The sequence below is a fragment of the Stegastes partitus genome, unplaced genomic scaffold, assembly GCF_000690725.1.
Source record: "Stegastes partitus isolate 25-593 unplaced genomic scaffold, Stegastes_partitus-1.0.2 Scaffold48, whole genome shotgun sequence".
NCBI lineage: Eukaryota > Metazoa > Chordata > Actinopteri > Pomacentridae > Stegastes > Stegastes partitus.
In genome coordinates, this window is record NW_007577779.1 from 651853 (window position 1) to 671197 (window position 19345).

Sequence of the window (19345 nt, forward strand, 5' to 3'; positions counted from 1 at the left end):
TCGAGTATTTTTTAAAGTATTGCTTCTTTCCAGCTATACAGCAGCCTTCCCAAAGCAGGCTCAAGGAAACATTGTGTTCAGTAGTAAAGGGTTCAGTCTTTAAGTCACTGAGGACAAGGCCTTAGAGTATAATGTCAGCCAGTGCATTTCTCATTGTGTATTCTCATTGGGTGACCTGCAGTCATCATCAAAATTCACCAGGGCCTGACGTGGCTCAGTCGCTCTGCAGATAAGAGCCTGCCAGCCACACTGAAGATGTATTAACGTCAGAGGAGAAAAATATATATCTTGCCATTTTAAACTGCAAACGGCTTTTTACTTTCTTCCTCTTTCCGCCATCCCTTCTTCCTCCCTAGTCCATAGAAAAGTAATTAATCTGCATCAGAGACACGGACTGGCGGCTTTGCCTTGTGGATGGGGAAACAGGCCTGATTTTTAATAAACCAAAAAGTTAATAAGGAGCAGGCCATTTAAAATTCCATTATCAGGGCGAAGTGTGTGTTTTCATGAGGAGCATAACCATCACCTTTGGTCTGGCTTCCCAAAGGCAAACGACCAAAACTGCTGAGGGGTTTGAACTTATGAAATAGCGTCGAAGTTAGTGAGTATCTCAGTCACTCTGTGTGTAATGTAAAGTGAGTTATTCTTGATAAAGGTCAAAACAGACATTGGGCCATCCAAATATTTAAACTATGTATAAAAAGAGGCACACAAATCATGTGTGTGCACTGGCATAGCATGGAAATGATCAAATTTAAAATGTTATTTCACTAAATCGCCCCCCCCCCCAGTATTGAAAAAAAAAAAAAAAAAAGCAAGCTAGGAAAAAAAATCTTCAGTTAAAAAAGCAGTAAGCGTGTATACACCAGACTTTAGATATGATACTCTGTGTTATGTGTACCAGTTAAGACCTTGCAGTGTGCGCTCGGTGCGACTTCATGCCAGGGTCAGTCTGTCACCGTGTCTCTGTGTCTCCAACAGCCCTGCCTAGTGTTGGCCGTTACGCCCCTCTGCCTCCACAGACATCCAACACCCACACATCGACAAGAAACACACACACACACACACACACACTTCACATACACACACACACTTCACATACACACTACCAGCCAACTGCCCATGACATGAACACTACCGCAGGCTCACTGGGCGCCACTTAAAGGCTCCCACTTTGAAACTGACACTCCACTTGGCAGTGGCGCCAAACAAAAGACAGTTTGTGTGTGCATGTGTGTGCGTGTGTGCCAGAATTTTCCCAACAAAAGCCACACATTCTTTCAAACTCCTCCGGTTTTCATGGTACTCGCGCCACATGAAACACTTTGCTGTCCGCATCACTGTAAATTCTGATGTCTATTTTGGAAGTCGCAGACCACTTCGCCCTGAGACACGACCTTTCCGCCCACCTCCATCTGCCAACTACTTGTGTGTGTGCTTGGAAACGTGTTAGTGTGGAAAGGTACAGCACGATGACACAGTTAAATGTAGCATGTCACCACATTCATGGCAGATTATCAGGTGTGCTTTTAGATCTAACTTCTTCCGGCAAATGCAAAAACAAGGACGCTTCGCCCTGAGGGTTAATGTAATAATAGGAACAGTATGACTTAGGAACCAAATTAGGACGTCACACCAGGACTGGTTGTATGGTAACATTAGAATCAGCTGTAGCATTAGCCTGTAAGACAGGTGAGTCTTTTTCTGGAAGAGCATGTTGTTCTATTTCGGTTGCACCCCACTGCCAAGGCTAAATATTCTGAGAAGGGTTTAAGAAAATATTTTGAGGTAATTTGTCAAAGAAATGTTGATATTTTTGAAAAATAAAAATGGAAAAAAAAAAAAAAAAGATTTTGGTGCGTATTAATACTGACTTAATCCTAATTGTATTTTCTGTACAATTTCAGACATCTTTGTGATGCCTCATGTTGAGTTATCGAGGCCTTTCATTCAATTTGTATCCACAAGTAAAATCTTGGCCGTATTATGCAAAGACCCCTGACATGACTTATGCTATGATTTGGTGTGATATGAAAAATTAAATTGAACCTAAGTGTGTTATTAGCCTCTTACTTATTTAAGGCAGACGATAGATCCGCTATCAGCAGCAGGGAATGCGTTCTCGTCTTGGGATTTGTCAGCAAACAGAGATCAGATCCTAATGATGCTGTCATCAAAACAGTGAATAATGAAATAATGACATGCAAAAATATTTATTGAGGCTGCAATGAAAGTCTGAGAAGATTACGTGGTTGTCAATCATTCATAAAATAGTAATAATATTTACGAAGGCGAAAATAATGAAAATGATGATGTAGATAGTAGGACCATTTTGTTGACAAAGTTAATTGAATAGCTGCTGTATTTTAATTGCTGAAAATTGCCGCGATAATGGTCCTGTGTGATTGCACCACATGTTTGAGTGCGGAAACAAGATATTATTAACAATAATAATGACAATAATAACAATAATGAAATTATTATTATTTGAAATGCATACATTTCATCTTTCATCGTCTCCCTCCTTTGCACTTTATAGCTTTATAGTTATTTTTAGAGCTCCGTAGAAACATTTTTTAACAATACTCTAATTGTGCTCTATTTGTGTCGACATCGCTGCACAATTCACACAAAGAGGAACACAGTCCAGGCACAAGTGACATCAATAAACACACAGGGTCACTTGGGAGAGGAGCTCCGTTTTGTGTGATTGGTAAACCGTGAGTGCAGACACCCTCGCCGACTTACTCTTGATGGGGATGATGAGCTGGGGAATGACAGGCAGGATTTTGGAGCCTCCGTGGTCCAGCATGTCATGGATTCCCTGACGGGCGAAGAACTCGTACGGATGAGCAGTCTCACATAAACCATCAAAGAACAGCGGGAGGTAGTGGTGGTAGTCCATCGTCTCGATGTCCACCTGAAGACAGAAATGCACATTTACATTATTAGGGATGGTTAGCTGCTTCTTTAATCCTCGGAGAGCAACAGAGAGAAAAGGAGAAGACTTTTTGTCTCCTAAGCAGTCTCTCTCCCTACCTACTCAATCACCTTCAAGCTCTCATTCACATCTGTGCATACAATCACAGCAAACTCACACACACACACACACACACACACACACACACACACACACACACACACAAATGCAGTGTGAGCAGTTTTTTTTGGGAAAACGAGTTATTGCTATCTGCTATCAGTTTCATTGGCATAAAGCCTTCTTTCATCCTTTGCCCTTTCTCTTTGTTTGTCCTTGGCTTTGCACAAAATCTAGGGCTAAAGCTCCTTGTGCGGCCATTTATAACCCTAAACACATACATACCCATACTCGCTCACACACACACAGTGGTAGGGGACAGCTGTTCAGGAGATCATGACACGGCGGCATGTGGCATCTTGTGGGCTGACATGTTAACACCTGTTTACACCATTTACGGGATGGACAGAAAGGCAGTCGCAGACACAATCAGGCGGCAGATGAAGACGTTCATCCAGCAACAGGCCACGGGCAGACTTTTGATGTTGTTTGGCTGAGTGTGTGGGTGCTCCGTGACACATTAAAGTGAAGCCTTTCATGTGTGAGAAGCCATCAGAGGAGAGCCACTCAGGCACACTGGGCTGGAATGCACAGCTGATCCGAAGGAGGTTGTCCTTGAGCCACCTAGCAAGCGCATGTGTGTGTGTTCTGGAAATCACATGAAATACTACATGCAGCCACGGCTCATGGACAATCTGTGTGCTGGATCCAGTTACTGAGTGTGTATTTATATACGGGTGGGGGGATCAGCTGTAGTGGTGCATCCCAATGGCACTATTGTTGAGTGAAGGGTTAGAGGTTGTAGGGGCTATTCTGTTTTTTCATGTAATGAAAGGTAATCCCTTTGGTGCACGGACAAACACCTCCCAGCTGCCAGTTGTACTTGAGGACTAGAGGACAGCTTGAAGTCATGAGGCGACTACGTCTTGTCCACACACACACACACACACACACACACACACACACACGCATACGCACACACACACACACTCATATTCACACATAGATACACTGACACACACAGGCACCCTGCTGGATCACACTCCTCTGTGCTGAAATGTCACCCAGGCAGTGACACTGTGTGCTTTCAAGTTCCTAGCCATCGCCCCTCACCGGTCAGAGCCTAGACTTCAAAGCAGTGCAGACCCCCCCTTCCCTCCCCGTAACACACACACACACACACACACACACACACTCCTGCTGCCAATCCTCACTGACACACGTCTTCCCCCTCGGGTAAACACAGAGATAGAGGAGAAGAGACTAAAGATGGAGAGATGGAGAGATGGAGAGATGGCAAGATGGCGACGGCGACAGAGAGCTCACACTGTTAGCGCACAGAGACAAGGCTGATTGCTTTGAGGCAATTTGCCGGCCAACCTTGACCTTTCCCTGTGCTTGGTCAAGATCATCATTGTGAGTCAGGCCGACTGACTGGAGATGAGAACAAAAGCAAACACGAGACCCGGAGAGAAAGGGTTAGAGAGGGGATGGAGGCCTGGAGAGGGAGAGGGGAAGGCGAGATGACAGCCAGATGTAGGACTGCACTGCTTGCTGGCCAGTGGCAGTCAGTGGTGCACAGGGACGCGTCATGCCACGAGCTGCTTTGTTGCATCCGCCACAGAAACAATATATATACACAACACTACCCCTTCACATTTTTGCCATTAAATTTTGACTTAATATTCCTCAGCGTGCAGCGTTGCAGAATTGCAGTCGTGAAAGTATTTCTAATACTTCTTTAATACAGCTAGTAAGATATATTTAAACTAGAAATAATAGTATTCTGCCAGAGGAAATAAAATTAGAATTAAAGACGTGATAAGGAAAAAGTAAGGATTTCATATGTATTTTATACATAAAATATATATTGTGTTATCATGGGCTTTAAATGATTATTTCTTTGTTAGGCATATTGAGAGTTTTAAAGTGAACAGTTGTTACTCCTGGTATGTTGAATTTCATCACTGCCATAGAAACAAATTACCTAAAAAAAAAAAAAAAGAAAAATCTTGTTTTTTTGTTTTTTTTTTTTACTGTAGGCTCATTATGGATCTCACATTTAGGTACAGACACAATTGCACCTACCGTGTAGTGAACCTGAGATGTTTTCAGGAATAATTAACTGGGCATTAATGTGTTGTTGTTGTTGTTGTTGTTGTGAGGATGAATCTGAGCCCTCATGCTAATAATCAAAATCACATAAACAAGCACTTAGGGACTGACTGAAGATTCCAGTTAGCACTGACAGAGTGGGGACAAACAGCAAACACTTTCACATGCTCATGCTCTTACATAGCTCGTGCACAAACACACATACTCACACACACACGCACACAATCGCAGAGAATCTTAATCAGCAACTGTGCTGAGCGGTAACTCTTGCATCCGTTATTGATTGTCCGCCCAGGTTTGTTTGTCTTTGGGTGCCTGTGGGAATCCCCCTGGAGTCCGGGGAGTCAATGAGAGCGGAGCACAGAAAGACTATCAGCCCGCTAGCAGCAATTAGCCCTGGGACTCAGGCCTGCGTGTCTCCTCTGGTCAGCGCTGCAACAGCAGACACACAGCAGCAGAAGTGGACCAGGAGCAAGTGTGAGGAGAGCCTCTGCTCATTACACAGCAGTGCCTGTTAGGTACAGGAGACCAGGAGGAACAAAAACAGCAGGTTCCCAATTTAAATACATAATACCTGGTTGGGATTTTGTTTAGGGTGTGTGAATCCATGTGCGGGTGGATGGATATAAGTCTGTACAAACACAAATCCATATGTAACCTGTGTGTGCACAGATGTGATAAGCTATTAGGCTGTTTGTCAGGGTAGTGTGAGTCATTATGTGAAAAATTCTAAGGCTAAAATCAGATGAAGGCTGTACAGCAGGATAAGAAACACTGTGAAAGCAACAGAGGGAATGATGGAAGAAAAGCAGACAATTGCAAGTGTGTGTGTTTTTCAGTGTAATCCTGCCATAGACTATATAAAACATGATCTGAAGCAACAAGCTGACGCTTCCCATTAAATAATTACAGTTTGACTATTAGCTTGTGGGTCAAAGTGGCTACCAGAGTGACAACATGGGTTTGAAGGTGTTTGAAAGTTAGTTGTTTTACAAAACATGGCTTGCATCTAACGAACTGTCACACCATTCTCCCCCCCTCTGTCCTCATCCACATTGCCATATTCTTACACAACTCTGCATTCATTGGGCCAAATCCTCATTACATGGTTCAACATAACTGTAAATAGCATGGATGCATCCAATACACATATTTCCTTGAAAACTCAACAACAACTACAATATTCATACACAAGACTGCAATATGGACTACAAATATGAAACCTTCCCTAAGGGAGTGCATCCACCAAAGTGTTTTCTCCCAGCTGGAAACACCAGGCACTCTTCAGAAATGTCCACTTTGCAGGGCTTGAGTGAGTTTTTTTTTTTTCCAGCTGATATGTTTTGGGAGCAACTATGCAAAAAGTAGCTATCTAATTTTGCAAGTAGTTTGTGTTATCAACAAGTACTGAATGTAAAAATGTAAACACAAGGCAAAGTATTTGCTCTGGAGGAAGGGAAGTCTGAAGCAAGTAGATAGAAAGGATGAACCTGCTGGTCTGGGTGGGTTCATGAGATTTTCTGGGTGAGGAAACATCATAGGTATTACCATTGTTTGGGTTCAAGAGCTGGCGTTGGAAATTAAACGTCTTTCAACTTTCTGTGACCAGAAAAACATGGCAAGCATGCAACTCATAATGGTCACAATGGTGGAAGTGCTGTTGGATGCACAAGTAGTGAGCTTCTGTAAGAATTGTTTATAATAACTGAAAGAAAAATACACGTCACTAAACTATAAGCATGCAACCTTTTGAAGTACATTTAGGCTTTTGCTCAATTTTTAAATATCATCACTGAGTCAACGAAGAGAAAAAAGTCACAGGAACACTGGACACATTGCTCATTCATGTTGTAGCATCACTAGTTAGAGCACTGCACGGTGTCATGTTGGCTCCCAAGCAATACGAAATCAAAGCTTATTGATTTCTAATTTAGCAAAGTAGTAAAACCAGAAAAGACAGGCAGTGTTGCAACTGAGGAAAATGAAGAGTCACAGCGAGCAGCAGCTAAAAATCTAAAGAGAACAGCACGTCATCAGGGTAAATAAAACAGCAGTTACCTGGCTGCAGGCCATACAAGACGATAGGAGATATCAAGAAAACTGGACAGATCTTTTATCGACCCTTTATGGATCCGTGCTTTTCTGTTTAGCATGTTTTCAAGTGTTTTCAACTTGAAAATCACTCAAACCAAATTGTGTGTTTTTCATAGTTTTGTGGGTCTCCTGTTGACCACAGCATGCCAATGTGTTTCCCACTGGAAAAATAATGAAAACCATTGCTCTTTGACTCACAGTCAATTTCAGACACAAATATGTCACGTTGTGGCTGTAACTGCACTTCCACTGGACCTTTAAGGTGAAACATATAACAAATTTTGTCATCTTATCTTGTTCTCTCTCTCAAAGCCTGTCTTATAGATCAGGAGAGAAGCAGGCTCTGTGGAAGCTGCTTGACAATGGAGCTATTTTAATTGATGATGCCATGATGACATGACCTGGATTCTGCTTTCTGTTAACACAAGTGCAGGTTTCTGTATTTAGATGAGCTGGCAGATGAGCCACTGTCAATTATTTCAGTGTAGAGAGGAGAACAGGCTTCCAATTGGTGCCACTCACACAATGAGTCATTCATCGCCACGTCGCTATGGCCAAACAAATATCTATTAGTTCTGCTGAAAATGCATTATAAAAGACCTGAAATGAATGCAGAACTCACTTAAGACAGGACTAACGTAAACAGTGTGGCATGTGTCTAACAGATGTGTACACTGAGGAAAGAGATATGCTTTGAGTACTGCAGGTTATGGGGATGCAGGGGGAAGGCAACAAGCACTAAAAATAACAATACAACAGAATCAGTCATCGATGTGATCTTGACTTCGTGGTGTAACGATGCCACTGCGCTGAGAAACCATGACAAATTCTACAACCATGGTCAGTGTTTTGACACTGCTTGCTGCTTTCCAGTCAGGTTTTCTTCTGTAAATGTAGGTCAGGGAAGCATTCTTGTACATTTAAAATGATGCCTCACTATTAACTCCAGTAACATTCATGTTCATGTACATGTTGCAATATGTCTGTCCTGATGTCACAACACTCTCCGTCATAACATTTAGAATATTCTCTGTATTTATGACCTTTTTCCTTTTCCATTTCTGTTTATAAGTCCTATAGCATCTACCTATTAAACAGTTTTGTCAACACCAACTGCTGCACTGTGTTCTACATAGTGTGAATAAGTAAAGTTTGCTGACTGTTGCTATAACTCTATGATCTACATACAGGCACTCCTTATAGATAAGGCCGATTAAAAACAGAGAAGAAAGGAAAACAGAAACAAGGCAGAGGAGGCATTCCTCTAGTATCAGATGTAGCTAATTTGCATAATAGTTTCAGATCCCACACAGACCAAACAACACTACAAAGCCAAGTAAATCGCAAGCAGTGATGCAGACTGGGCATGCAGCCACGATGTACACACTGGCTGTTCATGTGATATGACATACACTATATAGCCAAAAGTATTTGCTCACCCATCCAAAATATCAGAATCAGGTGTTCCAATCACTTCAATGGCCACAGGTGTATAAAACAAGGCATGCAGACTGTTTTTACAAAGTTTGTGAAAGAATGGGTTGCTCTCAGGAGCTCAGTGAATTCCAGCATGGAGCTGTGATAGGATGCCACCTGTGCAACAAATCCAGTCGTGAAGTTTCCTCACTCCTAAATATTCCACAGTCAACCGTCAGCTGCATTATCAGAAGCAGGCCGTGTAAACTGACGGAGCGGGGTCAGCGGATGCTGAGGCACATAGTGCGAAGAGGTCGCCTACTTTCTGCAGAGTCAATCACTACAGACCTCCAAACTTCATGTGGCCTTCATCAAGAACAGTGCGCAGAGAGCTTCATGGAATGGGTTTCCATGGTCGAGCAGCTGCATCCAGGCCATACATCACCAAGTGCAATGCAAAGCGCCGGATGCAGTGGTGGAAAGCACGCCGCCACTGGACTCTAGAGTGGTGGAGACACGTTCTCTGAAATGACAAATCACGCTTCTCCATCTGGCAGTCTGATGAACGAGTCTGGGTTTGGCGGCTGCCAGGAGAACGGTACTTGTCTGACTGCATTGTGCCAAGTGTAAAGTTTGGTGGAGGGGGGTTATGGTGTGGGGTTGTTTTTCAGGAGCTGGTCTTGGCCCCTTAGTTCCAGTGAAAGGAACTCTGAATGCTTCAGCATACCAGGAGATTGTGGACAATTCCATATTCCCAACTTTGTGGGAGCATGGAATTGTTCCTCTTCCAACATGACTGAGCACCAGTGCACAAAGCAAGGTCCATAAAGACATGGATGGCAGAGTCTGGTGTGGGTGAACTTGACTGGCCTGCACAGAGTCCTGACCTCAACCCGACAGAACACCTTTGGGATGAATTAGAGCTGAGACTGAGAACCAGGCCTTCTCGTCTAACATCAGTGTGACCTCACAAATGCGCTTCTGGAAGAATGGTCAAAAATCCCCGTAAACACACTCCTAGACCTTGTGGACAGCCTTCCCAGAAGAGCTGAAGCTGTTCTTGCTGCAAAGGGTGGACCAACGTCATATTGAACCCTATGGATTAGGAATGGGAGTCACTTAAGCTCATATGTGAGTCAAGGCAGGTGAGCGAATACTTGTGGCAATATAGTGTACCTACTCTCAAGCATTACTCCAATGTCTATCATTTTTGTTTCAGTTTTTTTTCTGGTGCTTAAACTGGCCGACTGCATTTGAAGATGAGTTATGTAAAGTGATGCAGTTAGAATAAATTGTGAATCTTAGTCATTGTTCTAATTTCCCCTTTGTGATGACCAAGGTTTTTATACGAAGGTAAAAGAAGCCCTTCATGAAACGAGTCAAAAAGTAGAAGATCAAATCAAACCGTCAACATGACACTGACTTATCATCCCACTTATCTGTCTTTTTAAGGATTTGTCAACCCCTGCATAAAATTAACATTTTGGTACATGTGCTATTCAGCCATTCAACATTTGTCTGCTATGACAAAAACAACACAATGCAAAGTGTTAGAACCTATGTGTATAAACATTTTCAAACTTTCTGTGTAGGTTGCTAACTTAGCCACATCCTCAGAAATAACAGCTGGCCTCCACTTCACAGCAGGCTGCTGCTAACTTCAGCTCTTAAAATATCTTTTTTTTTTTTTTTTACATTAAACATTAGGTGCTTCTAGAAAACGCTAACACATGCCGCATCTGCCAGTTAACTTAACAAACACATTGGCAACAACATTAGTCCTGGACTTTGTTGTGTTATCTTTGACAAATAGGACGAGTCATAAATACTGCATTTTATTGTCAACTATCCATCCTTTATCTATACATCGCTTAATCCTCATTAGGGTCGCGGGGGGCTGGAGTCTATCCCAGCTGACTTAGGNGAAGCGGAGTAATGTTTCTCTGCTTATACCATGGTCTCACACAGCGCGCAAACACACAAAATATTTCTTTAAGTAATAGAACTTGCTAAAAATTGGGACTATTTTATACAAGTGTCAGAGCGCTGTTGAAAGCCATTGAAAGCAAGTCGCCAGAGTGGCGTGATATAATAGTGATTTAACTCGCCGAACTACGTGTGTGTATACACGAAAATAATGCATGCCAGTTAGCCATAGAATTTTCATTGACCATGGTGTAAGGTGTTGTAATGACAAGTTTACCTAAGTGGAAATGGAGTGATTTTATCTAGATAGACACATTCAGGCAGACCTGCTAAATCTGGGGTGCAACCAGTAGAACTGTTTAGTCACAGCTGCACATTGGAGCAATGGAAGGTACTATTCCCAGGCTGGTTCTGCGATATTAGACTGAAATGAAGCTTGTGATCACATTATTGTGTATGTTTTATCTTATAAAGGATTTTATCTTTAACATTTTTATCTTTTCCACATTTTCACTGGCAACCTTTTTATTCAATTTTTCTTTTTTTTTTTTTTTAGGTTTTTTTTTTGGGGGGGGGGGCAAGTAATTACCAACCCATCCATCTATCCATTATCTATACGTTGCTTAATCCTCACTAGGGTCGCTGGAGCCTATCTATCGCCAGTCTATCGCAGGGTCAAACTTACAGACAGACAACCAAGCACACTCACGTTCACACCGACGGACAATTTAGAATCATCAATTAACCTCAACATGTTTTTGGACTTGAGGGAGGAAGCCAGAGAGAACCCACGCTACACGGGGAGAATAAGCAAACTCCACGCAGAAAGATCCAGGGTGTCCTCACTGGGACACGAACCGGTGACCTTCGCCACCTTGCAGCCATATTGGCAACTAAACTAAGCTAAGCTAAAAAAAAAAAAAAAGAAGAAGAAGAAGAAGAAAAAAAAACAAACAAATAAAGAAAAAAAAGCCTCATGATGCATTTTATTCATTTGCAGTGATCCTGCACCTCCTCTGCATGGATCTGAATTTTCGGTTGAGAAGCTTCTGTGGCAGAACCTCAGAGAAAATTTTCATGAGCCAACTGCACAAACACAGACTAATAATTTATTCATACTAATCCAACCTTGTTCCCAACCGTGCCACAGGTGCACGACACACCTGTGGTCACAACATTTCCAAAAATCAGTCACCACACTGTGCGAGCTCACTGTGAATCCAAGAAAGCGAAGAAGAAAAAAATAATAAAAAGAGGAATAAGAAGAGACTATTTTGACTTTCTTGGAGGTCACAATAAGAAGAGCAAGACTGGAATAGGCAAACGATAAGTGAGGGAAAGAGGAGTGAGTCACTCTCGCTATCTCCCCTGACAGCTGTTTCCATCTAACAAGCATGCAAGTATGCTCAATTCAAAGCACTAGTAGCAGAGTGCATGGTGTCAATTGAAATGATACCTAACACACGCTGGATGAGACAATTTTGTGGCTTCAAAGATAGTTCAAAACCAGGACACAGGGAGTTATGAATTTTATGTGAGCCTACCTCTCTCGCACACACATTAAAAAAAAATAAAAATACACACACACACACACACATGCATGCAGAGATGAAAAGAACTTTATTTAGGAACACAGTCATGCCAACAGTCTCAAACGGTGTGTTGAGGATTAAAAGCAGGAGGGTGTTATTAGAGCAACACACATTAGCCAGAATAATTGAAAGAGTGACCCTGGTAGACAATGTTCCCTTCTCACTGTTATTAAAAGTGAAGAAAAACCCTGGTAGATGTTACAAACTGCACACAGTGGAGCAATTCCTTTTTCCCCCCCAATAAAGTCAGGCAGAGAAAACTCAAATAACTGTTCCAGCTTGCATCACAATAAGTCAACATGCCGCTTCAATATTTAGCAACAAATTCTAAAGAGGTCCAACTTTGCTGCCGGCTTTTTTTCTTTTATACTGACATGTTCCTTATTTACCCAAACGGTCATCATCAAAATCATTATTAAGTTTGTTTTTCTGCAGTTTCCTTGTTTACATAGGGAACAAAGAATAAATTTGGTTTGTTCGTGCACTCCCACTGTGAAGCCATCACAATTATTCCTCTATAAACAAGAAAGCGAGTACAACCAATTAATTTGCCACACATATTGCAAACTTGCCAGCAGAAAAGTTGGTCATATCTAACAATAAATGTTTCTTTACATCCTTCGAGTAAGTCATGTGGTTTTTCTTGCACAAAGTACACACTGTGGCCTCTGCTAGCCAGACTACAGTACACTTAAAGTGACAAAAATACAGCAGGCCCTTTAAGGCTGCAGTGATTGAAAGGAAGTAAATAGAGAGTGATGGAGGAGCAGAGGGAGAGAAGGATCTAATGTTAGAAGACGCTGAAGTGGGTGCAGAAGAGACTGTCTAGTACCTGCTCCAGTTTTAAAGGTGAGGTGGCTAAATAAAGCTCAGATTAGGACTCCGCTCGCTGCGTGTGTGTGTGTGGGTGTGTTTTTGTGAGGATGTGTGCTCTGGTATGGGACCCTCTGCCACTGTGATGGAAGTAGGCCAGAGCAGTGGAAGGAAGCAGGAGGAGGGAAAACGGGAGGCGGTGAACATGACATGAGTTTGGAGAAGAAGAAGAGATATGAAACAAAAGGTTTCATTGCTGGAGTTTCCCTTTTCTATGCATGCTCGCTCCAACTGTGTTAGGTATGGGCATTTTTAATGACCTATAGCAGTGGTCATAAAGTCACAGCCAACGAGTGGTGTGAGCTTGTCTAGTCAGGAGCCACAGCATCTGATCTTAGCTTCCAGTGATTACAGCTCAGCAGCCGAGCTTGACAACACACAGGCAAAGTGTAATCAAGTCAGAGAGAGGGAGGTGTAATCAGCATTTCCCCTCCAATCAGCCCCAAAATCACTGTCTCTAATCTGCAGCCAGCCATTGATGGGTTTGATTGATAGGATGGATTTGTTATCTGGCTGTGGGGGTCTGCAGGGAGCAGAACAACAAGCAAGAGCAAGAGACACAGTCAGCTTATCAGCTATCGCTACATTTGTTACCGCTCCCCTTGTTGAGCAAGCACAGCTTTTCCTCACAGGCTACAACTGCAGCTCTCCTCTCATTTATCATACAGAAGAATTAAATGTGGACACTTCAAAGTACTTCCACACACAAGGGTCCCTGGGGGCATGTGTTTTCTCCCTGTTTAAAATGGAAAGGGCCTATCCATCACCGGTTGTTTGTGACGGAAACAGAAAACCACAGTGAGTATTTCTCTATGTGCGTGTTTGTGTATGTTTGTGTGTGTGAAAGATTGCAAGTGCATGTATTGCATGCATGCATTAATTACATTCTATACGTTCATGTGTCTGTGATTTGTACATTTCAGATGCACAGGGAAGATAAGGGGACAGAAATAATGCTTCTTCAGCAAGCAAATACCGTGACTGCAGAACCTACTGCCTGCAGTTTTGATAAATCTTGCTCCTCTGCCTCACACTACACTGAAAAATCCTCACAAATGTTCAAACAAATATGCTCATTTTCAATGAGCATGTGATGAATGAGCTCCATTGATTTTCTGCATGAAGGCAAAACAATAGAGACCAAGACAAATGCTTGGCCTGTTTAAGATAACGAGGCGGCTTCAGCAGGATGTGCAACATTCTTTGTGTGCACTTGCAGAAACGGGGTTGACAAAATCACGGAAATAGAGACGAGCTATAACTTTGACTACATTAAAACATAATCAACAGGCTGATTTTTTTAATGTGACCTTGTCTCTATTTTTTTTTTTTTAGTTGATTGTCTTATATGCAGCGAATTTTATTCGCTAAAAATTTCTACACATTTGTGGTTAGATATTGTACTGGTGTTACCAGCAGGCCCATTGACTCCTCTTTGTCATTCTTCTTCCATTCACAGTTTTGAATGGCATCAGTTTTGATGTTATAGCAAGTCTCTGATTACAACATGATGAATACATGCTTTGTGTACGCACAAGCTGTCTATCACAACACATTATTGTGATGTATAATAGCCTGAATTAGGTAGAGGAGGAGATAATCGGCACACAGCTTGCCAAGATGCCCAGGCACATTACACATAAAAGGAATACATTAAAAAAAAAAAAAAAACCTCCAGAACATCCTCTGTAGAAGGGAATGGGTCTTCTACACGGACCTTGAGGTGAAATCACTTGCTCGACAAAATATCTCTTTCATCAGACTGTGCCTGCCTGAATCAAAGATCCCGGTTCTGCTCAGGCACCTTGATCAGCCGCAACTGAAATGCCACAAACACAGCTGGATGACAGCTCCGAGATGAACTAAAAATAAATTATAAAGATGCTCGTTCTCAAGATTTTGAATTCAACAAGTGAACCTCACTCTGAGCTTGTGCGTCAAGGGTGCTGAGCTCGTAATGCCCACCCTGAGCTTTGGAGTAGCAGCGAGAGTCAGCAGGAGCAGCAGGCAGTGCGCTTTTAGGGCCAAGCAGCAGCAGCAGAGTGTCTGTCAAGGCTCTGTCCAGCTCCTAATGGGATGTTCTTGTTGTTGCCAGCGGATAACTCTCATCCTGTGTTCTGGACTACAGATCAAAGAGGGCCTGGACTCCACAGAGCTACTGAGGGCTGCATGATCGTAGGACAGAGTCTGGAGTAGGAAGGGTAGTTAAAGGGTAAAATAAGAAAAAAAAAATCAAGTTAGAAAGACAGCAAGAAAGAAAGCATGAAGGAAAGCAAGAAACCACATATTCTGTCCCTTTGTTCACCCTCACAGGCAGATTATAGCCCATTCTTCTATTTTCTGCCTCTATTAGGTGAAGGGAAAGTGAGGTGAAAGAGGCGGTGGGGTGGGGGGGGTGAAAGCCAACTATAAAAGTCAAGTAGGACTGCTGTGTTTTATTTAAACCTAATCCAGGAAAGCTGGGAGATTGATATGGTTGCGAGCAGGAGCACAATGCTGGGGCTGTGCAAGACAGTGGCACTTAAAAACATGTTTGTCCAGCAGCAAACCCTACTTTGTGAAAGACTGCTCAGCAAAACAACAGACAAGAGATGTGACATTCTTGTTGAGTCAATAAAAGGTGAAGTGGACAACTGAGGCATCTTCACATCCAAAACTGGCCTGGCTTGTACAGTATGAGCACATGTAGACCCTATCAGTTACAGGTCAGTAGCAATGTCAGGGCACAGCTCTTTGTCAGCGAATGTGGAATCAACCTTTTGAGTATATGAGTGGCAGCCAGCTGTGCAGATCATGGTGCAGACATAAAAAACATGGTTTGGTGTGACGAATATCAAGAGCCCAAAAGCGTGTTGATTTGTGGCCAGCACAAGAGAATGAATGTGCAGGGTCATAGATCCGTCATCCACCTGCAGGCAGGAAAGTTGTCTTCCCCCTGCGTGGAAGACAGAATCTTCAGTGCCAAGGTTCAACACTTGCACTGGAGATCTTTGACAAAAGGACTGAACCTGAAGAAGAGGATTGTTTCAGGGAGATAACTAATGTGCTCCACACAGGGGCTTTATGAGTGGGATGAAAGGTAGCTTTTGAAATGTCAGAGAAAGTGTAGTGATGCATGATTCTGAGCACACACAGAACTGCTACAACTACTACTGCAAGATTCATGTAGCGGTATAACCTGACCATGATCTTTTGATAATCAGATGAATAACTGAATGCAAAGCAATGCACAGCAATAAAATATATGTATACCTATCGATCTATCTATCTATCTATCTATCTATCTATCTATCTATCTATCTATCTATCTATCTATCTATCTATCTATAGGATATATATTGGATATATATATATATCCAAGACTGAGGATTTAAGAACTACTGAAAACTGCTGAATAGCATTTATTCATTTTTTTATTTTTTGTTTTTTAAGCGACTCACTGCCTCTGCAACAATGCAAGTTCTGTCACAGTCCAAAATACTGGAAGCAAGAAAGACAAACCAAATCCTGACATGATAACCAGGTGTTGCTTACGGGCAATTTTAGTTAAGATGCATTTATTCATGAAATCCTATTCAGTTTGGGTTTTTTTTAAATCTCTTGAGCGAGAGAGACCTCACAACAAATTGCCTGTACAAGGTCACAACAATGGAAATCATTTGCTCTAAACAACCTCCCACACACAACCAGTCTAATTATAGCAGTTACAAATATTCTTAATTAAGACCCAGCTACTTATCAAGGCCTTATAGATTAAGATCTTTTCATATAAACAACAGGGGTGAGTCTGCAGTAATGAATCAAATGGCATAAAGAATCCTGGAAACAGCTGAGGATCTATGTTTTTGCTAACCTTACAAACTGGAGGACTGCTTTGGGGATTGGGATCCTGCAGGAACGGGGAGTTTTAACTGAGCAGCAGGTGGAAGTGAGTAATCCAGAAGAATACAAAGGATTGTCTGACATTTGGGCAAATTTTGCAGTTGTTACTGACAGCGATGGAAATGTGTTGGACTTTGCTGCAACAAACGTGCAAAGTATTAATACACAGCTGACTAAAATCTGGTATCAGATGCTTCATTTTTGCCAGCGTAATCTCTCTTACTTCTAAAGTTCTCCTTCAAGCACATACAGAACAAGATGCAATCACAAAATGTGTGCTTTTACATGAGACGACCTCTTATTCTTATGAGTTTAACTGTGATTGTGGCATCACTATGGGGGCATTATTGTAGCAAAACTATTTGTCCATACGTATGGAGAGTTGTCTGTCTGTATCTCAATCCGTTCATCCGAAGTGAGATTTGTCAATGTGTAAAAGAAGTTGTCAATGTGAACCGGAATCTGCAAAAGTCGTCTCACAATTTGTCTGTCTGTATTCAGGTTTTCAAATGTGTAAAAAAAACCCGCTCATCTGTATTAAAATGTGGACATGTAATAAGAGTTGTCAATGCATACGGAGGTATTCATAGTTGAAAAGTCTACGTATTCGAGTCGAGCCAGGAAGTAGCAAAACCCTGGCTTCATGTTCTCAGTGCAGAAACCAACGGGTGACGTCACGGCAGCTACGTCCATCTGTTATACAGTCTATGGGATCTACTCAGGAGAAAATAATCTGGATAAGTTTTGTAGAACGAGTTTAAGTGTGATGTGGCGTTGATGCCAATAGCAGACTGTAGGGAGGTCATAGGATTTTTTTTTTTTTAATTTTATTATAAAAATAATTTTATTTGTTTTCAATCTGTCAAATGAAGGTCTGCTAAATGAAATTGTAGAATTGCATCCATCAGGCGGCGTTTTGCATCAGTCTCTGAGCATACGTGACATTGTGAGGCGGGGGGTTGACAACAATGGAATCCTGACTGCACACTGAGTACATGGAAATGTTTTTTGCAGTTTGTATAATTAGTGAGGCAATTGCTGAGCCTTCTACTTCTAAAATATAATATTACAGGTATGTGTGAACAAGTTGATCTGCTGAGCTGCTCGACTCGAATACGTGGACTTTTTAACTATACCTCTGTACGCATTGACGAGTTTCCAAATTTTAATACAGATGAAAAGATTTTTTAACACATTTGAAAACCTTATAACAGACAGACAAATTGTGAGACGACTTTTGCAGATTCCGGTTCGCATTGACAACTTCTTTTACACATTGAAAAACCTCACTTCGGACGAACAGATTGAGATACAGACAGACAACTCTCCATACGCATGAGCAAATAGTTTTGCAACAATAATGCCCCCATACATCATCCCCAACAAGTTCACATCTATTTATTAATGCTACATTGTAAAATAATGTCTTTAACCAGCAGGATAGGAGAAGACACACACATTACGGGAGCAGGTGATAATAGTCAGAAATCCAGTGGGAGCAGGATTTAAGAAAACAGTCCTGCACAAGCCTAAGTTCTTCCTTCACTGCAGTCATGTAGGAGTGTATTGAACATTGTGTTCTGTGCACCCTCACGTCACTGTTGGATACAGGCGCAACAGACTTTAACCTGTTGCATGCCTCTTGAGTTCCACAAATATGCACATGCAAATCTCAGCAATTACATAATTGCAGCCAACACAGAAACCTAATGTGCTTCTCAGAATTCCGGACATTGTGGTCTCTGGCTGCTACAATTCCTCCTCCGCCTCCTTCCCATCACACTGTTATTATTCAGCAAAGATACCTATCCATGAAGGCAAGAAGAACAAGAAGAACAAGCAAGCAACTGTACACTGGCTAAATGAAGCCACTGTAAAAGTCTTAACAAATAAACCTCTTTCTCTCCTGTATGCTGGATTTATACGTGTTCTTACAGTGTTAGAAGGCAAATTCTGTACAAAACAGAGCAGCTTGTATGTGAACAATAATGTCCACATAACACACAAACACGCACAAGACAGGGAGCATACTGAGAGTTCAAGAGGTCAGTAAAACAATACATTCTGGCTTGTTGTGAAATTCTGGAGGACTAACTAGAGCACTAAAAAATATGTATTTCGGAATGAGATAAATATCAGGGTGGAGGAAGAGAAGTCATACAAATATGCACTTTGGATGGGATTTACAGTCACTTTGCGCACAATATTAAGATTACCTAACCTTCCCCAGAGGAATGAATTTCATCCAAATAGGACTGGATGTTACAGTTTCAGTCCTGGCTATCAGACTTGCTGGCAACACAGTCTAAGTGTGAGATCAGTGACTCAGGTTAATGTTTGAACTGAATACTGAGCATAACTGAAATGTATTATATAATGGTAGCTGGAGAGGATTCAAAGCAAGGTATTG

At 41.9% G+C, this 19345-nt stretch overlaps 1 protein-coding gene across 1 annotated transcript in view; it reads right to left on the minus strand.

Moving 5' to 3' along the window:
• Positions 1-19345, minus strand: part of pacrg (PARK2 co-regulated) — a 173220-nt gene that overhangs the window by 91611 nt on the left and 62264 nt on the right. Inside the window, exon 3 of the mRNA XM_008306857.1 lies at positions 2749-2920. Within this exon, the coding sequence (XP_008305079.1) occupies positions 2749-2920 (172 nt within the window). The remainder of the gene's footprint in view (positions 1-2748; positions 2921-19345) is intronic.